This window comes from Telopea speciosissima, chromosome 11 (assembly GCF_018873765.1).
Source record: "Telopea speciosissima isolate NSW1024214 ecotype Mountain lineage chromosome 11, Tspe_v1, whole genome shotgun sequence".
In the NCBI taxonomy this organism is placed as follows: Eukaryota; Viridiplantae; Streptophyta; class Magnoliopsida; order Proteales; family Proteaceae; genus Telopea; species Telopea speciosissima.
Window position 1 is genome coordinate 37010876 of NC_057926.1, and position 13991 is coordinate 37024866.

General features: G+C 38.8%; 1 protein-coding gene across 2 annotated transcripts in view; it reads right to left on the reverse strand.

The window, feature by feature from the left end:
- Window positions 1–5550: 5550 nt before the first annotated feature.
- The window catches only part of LOC122645819 (cyclin-H1-1), a 35540-nt gene continuing 27099 nt past the window's right edge, over window positions 5551–13991 (reverse strand). Inside the window, exons 12-14 of one of the 2 annotated variants that reach the window (XM_043839189.1) lie at window positions 11218–11306; window positions 11027–11124; window positions 5551–5562 (exon numbers count right to left, since the gene is read on the reverse strand). In XM_043839189.1, coding sequence (XP_043695124.1) covers window positions 5561–5562; window positions 11027–11124; window positions 11218–11306 — 189 coding nt within the window. In that variant the 3' untranslated portion in view covers window positions 5551–5560. Of the gene's footprint in view, window positions 5563–10583; window positions 10931–11026; window positions 11125–11217; window positions 11307–13991 lie in introns of those variants that run through there. The other variant, XM_043839190.1, reaches the window with a different exon arrangement.

Genomic DNA, 13991 nt, shown 5'->3' on the forward strand with positions numbered 1-13991 from the left:
TAGCCTTTTTCTTGGTGCAATTTTCATGAGTTTTATTGTAATGTTGCAATGAGGATAGTGGATTCAATAGCTGACTGTTACAAAATTTACCCACCAAAAATTCAGTTTTAGTTGTATACCTAATTTGAATTAAACAGTTTTAAAAGGGGCTCATCACATGCCTCTGAGCATTTGTTTTTTTTAATTACAAATTGCAGATTTGCCAATTATCATGTAAAGTATTGGAACCACTCAGATGATTTTTTTTTCTTTCCTTCTTTGGACACAGTAAAAAATTACTACGACTTTTAGGATTATAAGGGAAGAAGGTTTGTAAGGGATTTGTTGATCAAGGTGATAGGGGTTGATCGCATTAGCTTACAAAGAGTAATTTTTAGACTCAATTGTGGATTCTTTTAAAATGATTAGGATCTCTTTGCATATTGAATATTGATGTTTAATCAAGACCCCCTCCTCCAATTGAAAAAGAAAAATAAAAATAAAAAAGATATTTATCAAGATCCAATCAATCCACCATTTGGATAGTTAGATCAATTTCTGTATCCTTTTGTCCTGTTTGAATTATATATATGTGATAGTATAGTTCATTATAAAAAAAAAAATAGAGGGTGAGAGCTGGAATAAGAAAATGCTTCACTGTTTGCCACATTGCCGTACATGGATTAGTCCATGTGATAGAGGACCAGGCAAGCAAAATAGAACAATTTGCAATTCTCTTATGATATCTTCTACTGTCATTTGATCTTTGTTTGAATTCTTTGTGTCCAGGTTACCACATAATTCCAACAACCAGCCCAGTTAGTCTTCATAGCTCGAATCTCGATTGTTCATTGCTCTGCTTTTGTGAATCATCTCTCTTAAAGTCCCTCTGATCTCTGTGTTCAATTTGTATCTCATTTTCAGTTCTTTGTGGGAATGAATCTGGTATTAGCCATTAGATGAACTATGAGAAGGCTTATTATTGAGTTAGGTCTTGTTAATGCACCATTGGATAAAGATGATCTGATAATTCATGCACTTAATGGAGGAGTTAGAGTTCAAGGAAATCTCTGTCGCGATACATTGCTCCAGAGAGCTTTAAAGGTTTAAAGAAGATAATTAGCTAGAATATTGTTTATCAATGGAAGAGATTTCAGATTTCGGGTACAACGACTCCCATTTACTCAACCATCGCAAATGGTAGCCTCATGGACAAGAGCAATTTAACTCCCATAAGTATTGGTGCAAACAGAGCTCTCATAGCATGAATTAATTCTAACACATTCCTCCCACCCAATGTACCTGCAAGCTACTTAAATACCACTTTACATGAGAGCACCTTTAAAATACCCATGGAGCACTGCACACACCATAATAAATGGTATATTACATTGCTACACTACAGATTCCAAAATCAATGGTGTTTCTCGACAATATCTTAGGCCCTGCAAGTGAACAACATGGATAGCACAATGAATCCCAATGGAACTAGCTAGGCCATTTTGTTAACGTAGACACCATGAATCACAGAGAAACAAAACAGAATAAAGTTGATATAATAGCATGGGCGAAGCTAAAGATGATTCACTATGTAATGAAAGAAAAATACAGTAGAGATCTCTTGAGAAAACCAAAAGTCACGGGAGAATACAATAACACAACACATTTCATTATCGAAGCTTATAATCTATTGGATGTTTCAAAAGATGCCAAAAAAGGCCATATACTTCTATATTTAACCATTTGATTATTGATTAATTAAATCAGAGAGCAAAGATAGCTGGCACATTTGGTACATGGGAGGTATGCGTTAGAAAGCATTTCAGGGGTTTATAGGCATAAATAAATGCTGTTGTGCTGAGAATATGGAGGGTAACTGAAGGCTTCAATAGGATAAGTAAGTTAGTAGGTTTCCACATGAAAGAGGAATAGTGAGGTGGAAGAGTTAAGGGGACATGGAATTTGTTTTATAATGAGGGCACTTGTTCCATTCGGTTGGGCTTGAACAAGCTACCTATTAATCTTTGAACTGGAGCGGTTTGCTTGGCTGCTGATGTGGCCTAGTCTGGACCGTCTGGGCCTGCATCAGAAAGGTCGGCTGATGGGTGTGAAAGGGGCTTGGATGGCGGGGTTGGTGTTAATCCCTTATTATGTATGGTGGGAACTGAATTCTAGAAGGTGCGATGGTGTGGAGCGCCCTTTGGGATTGGTCTGTAGCTGTGTCTGGGAATCGATCCAGGAATTGGGAGGTTGTTTCAAGGATACAATAAAGTCTACATCAGATTTGGTGGCTGCAAGCAGAATTGGAATTAGTGTTCTTCCTCCGAAGTCTCCTAGGATTCTGGAGGTGTTTTGGTGTAAACCTGAGGCTGAGTGGATAAACCAAAACATTGATGGTTGTTCCATCGGAAACCCAAGGCGGGCTGGTGCAGGCAGTGTGTTTCGGGATCACACTGGGATGGTGGTCTCTTATTTCTCTATTTTTCTGGGCATAGCGACAAACTTTGAAGCGGAGTTCAGGGCCTCTACAAATGGTGTTGTGCGGGCGATGGAGGCGGAGATCCATAAGCTTTGGATTGAATGTGACTCGGCTACAGTGGTCGTTTCAGTGCAGAAGCAAGAGTGTCCATGGTTTGTTAGATAGGATTGGATCTACATTCTACCATTTTTGTCTTCCATCTCTTGGAAGATAACTCATTGCTTCCGCGAAGATAATCCAATTGCGGAATTTTTTGGCAAAAGAGGCAACAAAGCAGGGTTCATCCAGTAAGGATTTTCAACTGCCAGTGTCGGTGCAAGATGCACTTTCTTGGGATGCAACTGGGAAATCTAGATTACGTTTTTGTTGAGGTTTGTTGAGATTCAGCTACTTTGTTGATGGTATTGCCAAAGGTGGGGGAGCTAGATCTTTTTTGATTTTTTCTGTTCCTCATCTAGGGTTGGCCAAGTTGAGACGCTTTTGTACATTTTTTTTTTTTATCTTATATTAATAAAATCTGATCTTTAGGGGGAAAAAAAAAAAAAACTACTTTCTCTACTCATTTTAAGCTGAAATTGCCAATGAGATGTTTGTGTGGTTCTCTATCACGTGGACTGATCCATATGTTGCCGTATGGAAAATAGTGAAACATTATGCTTCACTACGCATTGTAACAGGGAAGAAAACCCATATGCATATATTTATGTCAGGGTTTTTCATCTAGTATCATATTTGGAAGTTACCTTGTTTTCCTAAAATGCATTGGAAAATTCTGATAAGTTTGTAGTATTGCTATTATATGGGGAAGGATTCCACAAACATCTAAGGCATTCTCAAACTAATAGAATACAAAAGGTCCTTGGAATCTCCTTTGACAATGCCATCAGAGAAGACGAGATGTACTATCAACAAAGAACCTTAGGTCAGATCCCAAAAAATTCAATGGACAAAACAATATCTACGAGGATCGTTACTATCCCAGTCTAAATCATGTGATAAGTATGATGGATGATTATTTCAATAATTTGAAACTCTTGTAGTCGCACCCTTTTTTGCAAGGATATCTTTTGCTAAATTACCTTCCTTAAAGCAGTTTGATAATTACATTTCATTTCATCATACCACTTGCTTCCTGTCGATCTTTATGTACCATTTTCATAATCATCTGTGGGGATCTTGATTCATCTTTATAGCGCCTCAAGTTTCTCTCCAACCACATGTGGTATGGGATTAGCACAAACAAGGCATTCCATATCTCCTTAAGGTCAACTGAATCTGACTATCTCCACCACCAATGACAAAAGTCATTAAATCTGAGAAATTTGGCAAAGCGATTTTGAATGGATCTAAGTAGAGCTGCCAAACATTAGTAGGGAAAGCACAGTTCAAAAATATATGTTCCACAGATTCAACTTGATAGAAACAAAGATGACAACAAGAAACAAATGGAACCCTGCTTTGGATAACCTCTGCATCTGTGGGAATCCTTTATTGGGAAAGGAATCCCACTCTCGTAAATAAATTTCAAGTATGTTTTGATGATAACAAACAAATTGAGATTGCTTAACAACTATCTTCAAGTCTTAGCATCTTTGTTGTATTTCAATATTGAAGAACCAAGAATAAAGAAGCTAGAAGCAATCCAATATTAGATGGAATAAAGACAAAAGAAGGACGTAAAGCAAGAACAAGAAGAAGCTCAACAATGAAACAAAGACAAAAGCAAGCTTAAGAATTAAAGTCATGAAGATGCTCGTACACACCTAGTATAGGATAGCACATAGTTATGCATGATTGTAGTAGCATTCATTTTAATATAATTCATGACTTTTAGAGATCCTAGGTGGTAACCAATATTCCCATAGAATGATCCTAACATAGTGGGATTAGGTTGAAGAAGAAAACGTCAAAGTTAGAAGGTTAAAAATAGACCAAATTGTTTGACGATCGATCCTGATGGTCGACCAGTAAAATAGACATGCAACAGTCAGAAAAAGAATATTGACGATTGATACCATCAGAGTCTGGCGGTCGATCGAATCCTATTGGTCGCCCGATGGTCGACAAAACAGCACCCATCAGACTTCAACGGCTATCTAAAAACCCAACAGTCGTATTTGACAGTATACCATCAGAGGAAAAAATAGTGCTGTTAGACCTTTTTCTACGCCAACTTTTTGAGCAACAAAGTGGGTTATAATAAAATAAAATAAAATAAAAATAAAAATAAAGGCAAACCTTATATACCTTTATAATCATCAACTACCATCCAAACTAGAGCTTTATTGTTGAGAGATCAAATCATTCCAAAGCAAATTTTATTCTTGAGTTCAATAATATTTTTCACGTTTTCCTCCATAAGAACTCAAGCATTCAAGTCTCCACACTCTCTCCAATTGACTACATCAAGTGGAGTGTATCAAGGAGCTCATAGTGCACTCATCATCATATATCATCATTACACTCCTTGTTGTATAACATTTCAATTCTCCTATTGTAATTGTTTTCTTTGCTCTTGAGTTTGTGTAAACTCTAGACTAATCATTGTTGCATTGGATAATGTTCCGAACAACTAGAACATCCAATTTTAAAATATATACATCATGTGTGTGCGTGTGTGTGGTATAAGTTTCAAGAAAAAAACAATAATAATAAGGAATAAAAATGAAGGAAAGAGGTTGTAGTTTTTCTATAGGGATATCAGTCATAACAGCCTTCTATCTTAGTTCTTTCCATTATTGCATGCAATCCTATCTTTCCATTATTGCATGCAATCCCATGCAATTCTACCTTTCCATTATTGTATGCAATCCCTGTGATCTCTCTCAATCTCTATATTCACTCAATCATATCTCTCTCTATAAGGTAATGGTGATTGAGTTTCCAACTTGTGGATTCCTCTCACCTTTACCTATATGTATACAATCTTGTAATCTCTCAAAGTTTAAGGCAATAATATTATTTTACAATCCAACGTGGTATCAGAGCTCCTAGCTCCAAAGCGCAAGAAAAGATCCCACCTCCCTCCTCCACCGAATTTTTGGCCATGGCCTCTCCTGTTTCCTCTCCATCTCATACTACTCCCACTCTTAATCAAATTCTTTCTCATAAATTAACATCTAAAAACTATGTTTATTGGAGGACTCAAATCGTCCCTTACCTCAAAGGCCAACGACTCTATGGATATGTTGTTGGCTCCAATCCATGCCCTACCGATGCAGCCAAAGTTGATGCTTGGCACGAAAAGGATGCCTCAATCATGAGTATTATCATCTCCTCTCTCTCCGATGAAGTAATGCCTCTCGCCGTCCGGCGTGAGACAAGTAAAGAAATCTGGGATGCTCTTCATGTAGCCTTCAGTTCTGCCTCTACAACATGCATTCTCTCCATCAATGTGGCCCTCCAAATTAGTTAGTGTCCGTCCCGCCCGACAAAAAAATATAACTAAACTTCTTAATATACCCTTTGACTCACTTTTTTCCCTAAAAAGAAGCTAAAGATAATGTCTAATAGCTTAACCATTTACACTTTGCACAACTCATTTTTTTCCCCTATAAAAAAGCTAAAGATAATGCTTAATAGCTTAACCATCACAATTCATTGAGTTCTCTCTTATTTTTATTTGGCGGGAAACTTGCAGAAACTAGCAAAAGTGGTGCTTCCCTCTTCTCGTTATCCCTCTTTCACTCCCTGTTTTAATCCTCTAGTGGTTACCACACGAAAAGGGAGGTGTACATGGTTGGGATTAAGGCTCTAATTATTTATGAAATAACCAGAACTGGATCTCTTCAAAGATGTGTGCTTACCTGATAGAATCCGCCCGCGGGCTCCAGCTATCGTGTGGGAAACTTCAAAGGGAACCAGCTACTAGACGGTTCGATTAGTCTTTCGCCCCTATACCCAAGTCAGACGAACGATTTGCACGTCAGTATCGCTGCGGGCCTCCACCAAAGTTTCCTCTGGCCTCGCCCCGCTCAGGCATAGTTCACCTGGTTGGATCTCTTAAAACGGTTCCCTTAACTAGAAGAATGTATTCTTCTGTTTCCATGTTAATTCTTGGACCATTCAGGGAGAAAAAAAATTCGATATTCCAGAAGGAAAAAGAAAAAAAGAAAACCCAAACCTCTACAAGGAAGAAAAAAAAAGAAACTGCAATAAGGACAAAGAAAGTGAAAGACAGCCAATACTCATCGGCACTAGTGAAGATGATTAATGAGTGGAAGAGGGATAATGAGATAGAGGGAAGCACCTAGCCGACTTCTACTAGTCTTGCAAGTTTCTCACCAACTAGATAGAAAAGGGAATTCAATAAGTTGTGCAAAAGGTTACACTATTAAGCATTATCTTTAGCTTTTTTTAAGGAAAAAAAGTGAGTCAAAGGATATATTAGGAAGTTTAATTATATTTTTTTGTTGGGCAGGACGGGCAGTAACTAATTTGGAGATTAGGTAAATCTTTTCAAAATGTAAATTTATGGATGTAAAACAAATTTAAAATATACTTATCTTATAATTCTTTTTTTAATCTCATAGATCTAAGAAATTTCCCCTATATAATATGTGTAGTGTGTAGGATGTTGAGCTACACACTACATTCTTGTGTTTCTTTAATGGCCTCGTCCAAGAATCTATTATCACTTGGGTCTAAAGATGTTGCAATAGAAATCCTGAAGAACGAAGAAGGTACTTTCCATAAACTAGTTGTACTTTCCATTAATACATTTCTTTACTTTAAGTCATACAAGAATGCCTTACCCTAATTTTCCGGGGTTATAATAGATAAATCTAAGCTTCACCAATGCAAGGAGTTGAACCTTATCTTAGAGTATGAGGCCAGTCTGTCATTAGGTATTACATGTATTCTTATATATATTTTATAACAATCTCATATATAGATTAAAGAGTATGTTAGATAATCTTGATTATGTAAGATTATATAATATATTATGCTTAGATTATGATTTTTCATTTATGGATTTTTCTCGTAATTGTACAAAGTATCATGTTGTTATTTGATGGAAATCTGTAGGAAACCAGTTCTACATGTTATTCCTCCAAAAGCATTTGTTGGTCTCTTGTTTTTCCATTTTAATTAATCAAATAAATGGTCTGACCATTAAACAGCACCCTACCAAAGTGGTGTGCTAAAGAAAACTACTTACAAAAGTGCATGAAAACCACCCAATAATAATAATAATAATAATAAATATTAATTAAATAATTTCCCTACTTTATTTTACTTTTGATATCCTACTGTGAAACACGATTAAAATCCTCTGCAGCTCGGGCCTGAGAGCTCGACAAGTTGAAGAAGCTTCATCTGACGGTGCGAGCTTGATGCCAGGCAGTTTTTTCTTTTTCTTTTCCTTTCTTCTCGAGCTCGGCATCGTTGGATGTTGCATCTTCCACGTGTCGAGTTCTCAGGCCTGCACTACGTACAGTGCACCACAAGATTAGGGCATTGTGGAGGATTTTCCTACAATTTAAACAAAAAAGATTTATGATTGTCATAAAGAATTGCGACTGCAATTTAAAAAGAAAAAGTAGAGTTCCATAATTATGATTGTATAAGATACCCAAAACTAGATATTGATAATTGTACTTTTTAGGCAATTATAATAAAAGTTTACACTTTTAAGTTGATGGATGCAGTCCAAAAATATATATATATACAGCCTATACGGCCTTTGTTAGACGTAATATTGGTGGCTTTGTTTTTGGAGGGGGAGGGAGAGGATATAAGGAAAGGCTGATTTTCAACTGAAGCCTATTGTATTATTTCAAAAAATTGTAATATAAAGTCAGTTATGTCCCCTACTTTATTTTATTCTTTTTCAGCCATTTTATCTCGAAACAAACAGTTAGAAGAGAGACTTAACTAATTTTTAGCATCGGAGTTGGTTGGTACTGATGTTGTGTTAGTCCTCCTAGTAATTTAAAGTCTCTTTTCAAGTACTTTCATGCCCTGTTATCAATTGCTTTTTATAGAAGCCTGAGGATTGAACTCTAATTTCCATCCATCACCATTTTAGGAACAGAAGGTACCTCATTAGGAGCAATAACAAGACCTCCACCTCTAATACAGAAGGTTCCACCAATTCTAAGAGAGAATGAAAAGAAGAAGATTAACTATGATCCAAAGGTCATCTCCATTGGTCCATACCACTATAGCGATGACCCGATCAAGCTTGAGCTGGGCCATACCTTCAAGACTAGACTGGTGCAACGGTTCGCATCCTATGTCAAGGATAAATCAAATGGAAGCAAAAGCCTTGAAGCTTGTTTCCGCTCCCAAGGCTTCGATATGGTAGCCCGTGAGGCAAAAGAATGTTATGCCAAGGGTTCAAAGACAGATGCCTTCAATGAGGAAGAATTCAAGTGCTTTATGTTCTTAGACGGTTGCTTTGTTGTATATTTCATTCACTGCATTATTCGCAATCGATTCGATCTAACCATGACTGATAACTACTTATTATTCATAACATTGGATTTGCTCTTGTTCGAGAATCAACTCCCATATGCAGTTCTCCGAGTATTAGTAACTGGTTTGATGCCCACCGAACGTCACAATGATATTGAGGATTTCATCAAAAAAATTTATATAGCAGCCCAAGGCCACACGAATTCTTATCCGCTGCTGTAACTGGAGGGCTGCTGTGCACATCGTGCAGCACTGCAGCGGTCATGTATGCATAGCGGGCTTCACTGTACGCACACGGTCGCTGCTGCACCGTACAATGTACACAGCAGCGCTCCAGTTACAGCAACGGATAAAGGTCCAGGCCGCACAGGCAGAGATATCGGAAGCTTGTGTCTTATGCAGTTCTCTGAGTCACCCTTGTATCGTAATGTTCGAGATTGTTGTAAATCTGTTCTATATGGTTCTCAAAAGGTCCTAGATCTTGTGTTTAAGAGAAAGAAACAACCCACCAATGCCACAGAGAAATCGGAAGCTTCTTCTTCTTTGATAAAGGAGGAACCCCAACCCCTTCATCTGCTAGACATTCTCTGGACCAAATTAATTCATGATACTGAATCAACTCCACCCAACGATACTGTGGACTCTCAACAAAATGATGGAGACGACAGTGACGATCGGCAGTCATTCCGTTCAGTAGTTGAGCTCAAAGTTGCGGGGATCGATCAAGTGTGTGACCAGTGGCTCATCTTGCTTAAAGAAAATCAAATTCCTACCGTATAGATTCTGGGGGAATTCACGCCTGTCACTTTCAGCCATTTCCATTGATGATACCTAGAAGACTTTGTGGCTAAACTTGGTAGCTTACGAAGCATGCCCCTTGTAGTCACTTTTCTCTTTTCTCTTTTCTCTTTTCATCACAAGAACGAGAGCTCTACGGGAGAATAGGAGACTGTAAAGTTTTTCGTTGCGGCTATCCAAGTTTGGTCGTGGATTTGCAATCGTTCTTCGTCAAGACACGTAGGTGCAAGGTACACATCTCCTATAACTTTTCGTTTGTTTATGTCACTTTGTTCAAGAGATTCAAACAAAGTTTTGGCATAGGGTTTGATGAAAACCCTTTTAGATCTAACAACACAGAGAAACAAAACAGAGCAAAGATGATACAGAGAATTTAATGTGGTTTATATACCAATATGATATGCTATGTCCATGGGCGAAGCTGTAAATTATTCACTATGTAATGGAAGAAAAGTATAGCAGAGATCTGTCTAGAACACCAAAAGTCAAGGCAGGAACTCTCCCCAGAAACCCTAACTCGAAAACCCCGCAAATCTCACTTGTTTCACTCACTTACACAACAAGATGGTATAACATATAAATATTAATCCAAGTCGGGTCAAGTCGTACTATACCGCGGGGACTATGCCCCCGCACCCCCAAATGAGATCAATGATGGGCTCTAGAGTTGGGCTTATCAATCCAAACAGAGATCACGAAGAGCTCGTTGGTGAAAAGAAGGAGAAGACTGAAGAGAATGTCTTGAACAGTCAAGATAAAAATCCCTTGATCCAATGGCTATTAATAGGGATGTTGCACCATCGCTCATGGATGACCCATTGCACAACATTTTAACCTATAAATATTCACAGAAGAAAAAAAGAAGAAAAAAACAAGGCATAGTCACAGCAAAAAGGTGAGGCATCCCTAAAACTCGAGATGTTGAAATTACTACAGTATGGAGGTAGATTTAAGTAACAACTTCCACCAAAATGGGACATTAGTAGAAATGAAGACTATACACAGTAATGCGCAAAATTATGAATATGAATGCTTCACTCTGGGTTACGGCAGATGCAGAACCAAAATTGAACCTCAATTAACTGTTACACAGAGGACATTATGCTATGTTAAGGAATCCTTTAGACTCAACACAGCTTTGATGCACTCCATCCTCACTGAAACATTGTCCTCAGAATGTTGAAAAGTATGTGAATTTCTGCATGAAGCTGCTTCTTCAGACCAAGATATGGAACAGAGGTATGGTACCTTTACCTGAAAAGAATAAACCACAAAAATCAGCATTACAATTAGAAAATGTTGAAATCAAACATATGCCCAGAACAAGATGTGAGAATTTTCAGAATCTACAACAGCACAGAACATACGGTGCAGCAACAGAAGGCACGCCTGGTGTTTCAGCTGAAGCTTTCTTGGACTTGTGCTTTGATTTCTTCTCCCGTTTCTTGCTGTTACAACCAAAAATCATCATTAGCCCATTGAGCAAGGAGAATATTAGGATGAAAAAATTTTGTTCGGTGCAAAGCAGAATTCTTAATTACTCATCCTGTGAGCTAGGATCCCAACATGACTTGAGTTTCCGATCAATGTGCCGCATATCCTTGGCTGTGGGGATTTTGAGTTTACTCACCTGCATCGGTTACAAACCAAAACAATTAACTTTGGATTAGGACCTAAAAAATTGGTGTGTAGGAGGGTGGGTGATGGCTCCACTATTAACTCTAGTGCGTGAAGGAACTGATTATTGAATCTGATGGAAAAAAGATAGATCGAATCTTTGTTTAACAACTTTTTCCAGATCAAATTTGTGATCATAATCCTGGATATTTAACCCCTGTTAAGAATGTATATCGAGCAGTCTAAGTCTAGGGTTTGTGTATCTCGATTAGAATATTCCCTATTCTAATCGAGATACCTCTTATGTCTCCTTTCCTTTTGTAATTAGAATTAGTCCTAGTTAGTCTATGGTTAGCCTACTCCTAGTTTGATTTCCTATTGTAATTATGTTTCTATTTTGTGATTCCTAGTAGGATTAGGAATCTTCTCTATGTATTCTGATTTAGTGTTGATATATGGGCCAGAATACCGTGGGGGTATTCTGGACATTTTTTCCTCATTATTTCATTGTTTTATGTATGTGGTTTAGTCCCAAATCGCCTATGTACAGTTTTTATTTTTTTCTATTCATTATAAATATATGGCTTGGGGTCTGCCTTAGACATCCTAGCATCAAGTTCTAAATCTGGTCCTCTTAACATGGTATCAGAGCTGGATTAGAACTCAGATTGCAATCCACGATCTTCTTCCTTCTCTAATTCTCGATCTTTCTCCCTTTCTCTTCTCTTTTCTTCTCTTCTTCTCTTCTTCTCTTCTTCCCTTTGTTTCGTTTTGTTCTTCTCTGTCCCATAGGGCAGCACTGATGAGGTGATCAATTGATCCAGCTGCTGCCCTCCTTTACCTCATCCCATGATATGAAGATTTGATCGATTGGGTGCTGCTCTCTCTTTGCTGCGAATATTGAAGACTTCAGCCTTCGTTGGACAGAAACCCTCTATACAACAAGGGATTTGTTCACTATATTGGGGCTCCAGACTTGCAGCAATTTATTATTCCAGCACCTGCAGCCTCTCAAGGTCGATATTTTTTCCAGATTTCAGGGTTTTTCAAAACCCTGACAATAGTCGACATTGGGGTTTTATCTATCAGTTGATTCTGAATTTTTGAGGAGTGATTCTCCTCTGGCCTAGACTGATTCGACTGCAATTTCAGCCTCAATCCACTCACTGGTTGGGCATCTTCTCCTCTTATCGATTTCAGCACTTTCAGGGTTTTGTTCAAAAACCATGCAAAAATCGATCTCAAGGTTTCCTCTGTCTAGTATTGCTGATTTTTTGAGATATTTATTCCTTCATTATTAGAAGGCTTTCATCATTGTTGCAGCCCTTATCATGGAGATTTTCTTGGGTTTCTCTTCACAACAGCCCTTATCTGCGATTTGGAATTCTTCACTGTCGTCATGGGTGACTCTGTGGATTCGACTACTACTTTTGTGGGTGAAGGAAACAGCAAACCAGATTACCTTACTTTTTCCCCTAATCCAATCAAGTTGGATGGCACAAATTACCTGCTTTGGTCTAGGTCTGCCTCCTTTGCCATTGTAGGCCGTGGCCTTACTGGTCATATTAGGGGAACCACTGCTATGCCTACTGAGGTTGGAGCTGCTCAGGACAAGTGGCTTGCCAACAATGGAGTTCTTATGTCCTTTCTGATCGGTTCTATGACTACAGAGCTACAGCACAATTTTCTTCTCCTTGACACAGCCGCGGAAATTTGGGCTGCTTGCAAGGAGACTTATGGACAGCTTGGCAATGATGCCCAGGTCTATGAAATCAGGAAGAAGGTCCTTCACACTACTCAGGGAGAGTTGACAGTCTCCAAATATTATGCTACCTTGCGCAGCCTTTTGCAACAACTGGACCATTTCTCTGACTTTCACCCGAGTACAGCTACTGATGTTGCCTCCTATAAGAAGCATGTGGACAAGATTAGGGTCTACGATTTTCTGGCTGGCTTAAATGTGGAGTATGATCAGATTCGTGTTCAAGTGTTGGGCCATAAGCCTTTTCCCACACTTGAATAATCTTATGCCTTGGTGTCCTCTGAAGAGAACCGTCAGGCTGCCATGTTGCATCCTCCTGTTACTGATAGATCAGCTCTCAAGGCTGCTGCCCCTGCTATTCCTGCACCTAATAGCACTGCTTCTCTTGGTGATTCTACCACAGGGAATGTCGTTTGTGAGCACTGTCACAAACCCTTTCACACCAAGGAGAAGTGCTGGAAACTTCATGGGAAACCGGCTGACTTTGAAGCAAAAAGGGCTGCCAAGACAAAGACAAAGCAAAAGCCCAAGGCCCATCAGTCTGAAAGTATTACTGCAGCCCCGGCTACTGACACTGGTCTATCCCAGGATAATCTACAAGCATTCCTACGTATGCTCCGGTCTTCCGCTGCTGCTGCCTCTACTACATCAGCTCCTGCCAGTTCTTCTGCTCCTTCAGGTTCACACTTTGCCCGGTCAGGTATTGCATTTGGAGGTCATTGTGCTTCTGTAGCTTCCCATCCTTAGATCATCGATTCTGGAGCTACAGATCATATGACCGGTTCTTCTAGCTTGTTTCACAGATATTCCCCCACGTCTGGGAAAGACAAGGTCAAGGTGGCTGATGGTTCCCTTTCTGCCATCTCTGGAAAAGGAATCATCAACTGCACTTCTTCTCTTCCCTTGTCCTCTATTTTACACATTCCTAACTTTACT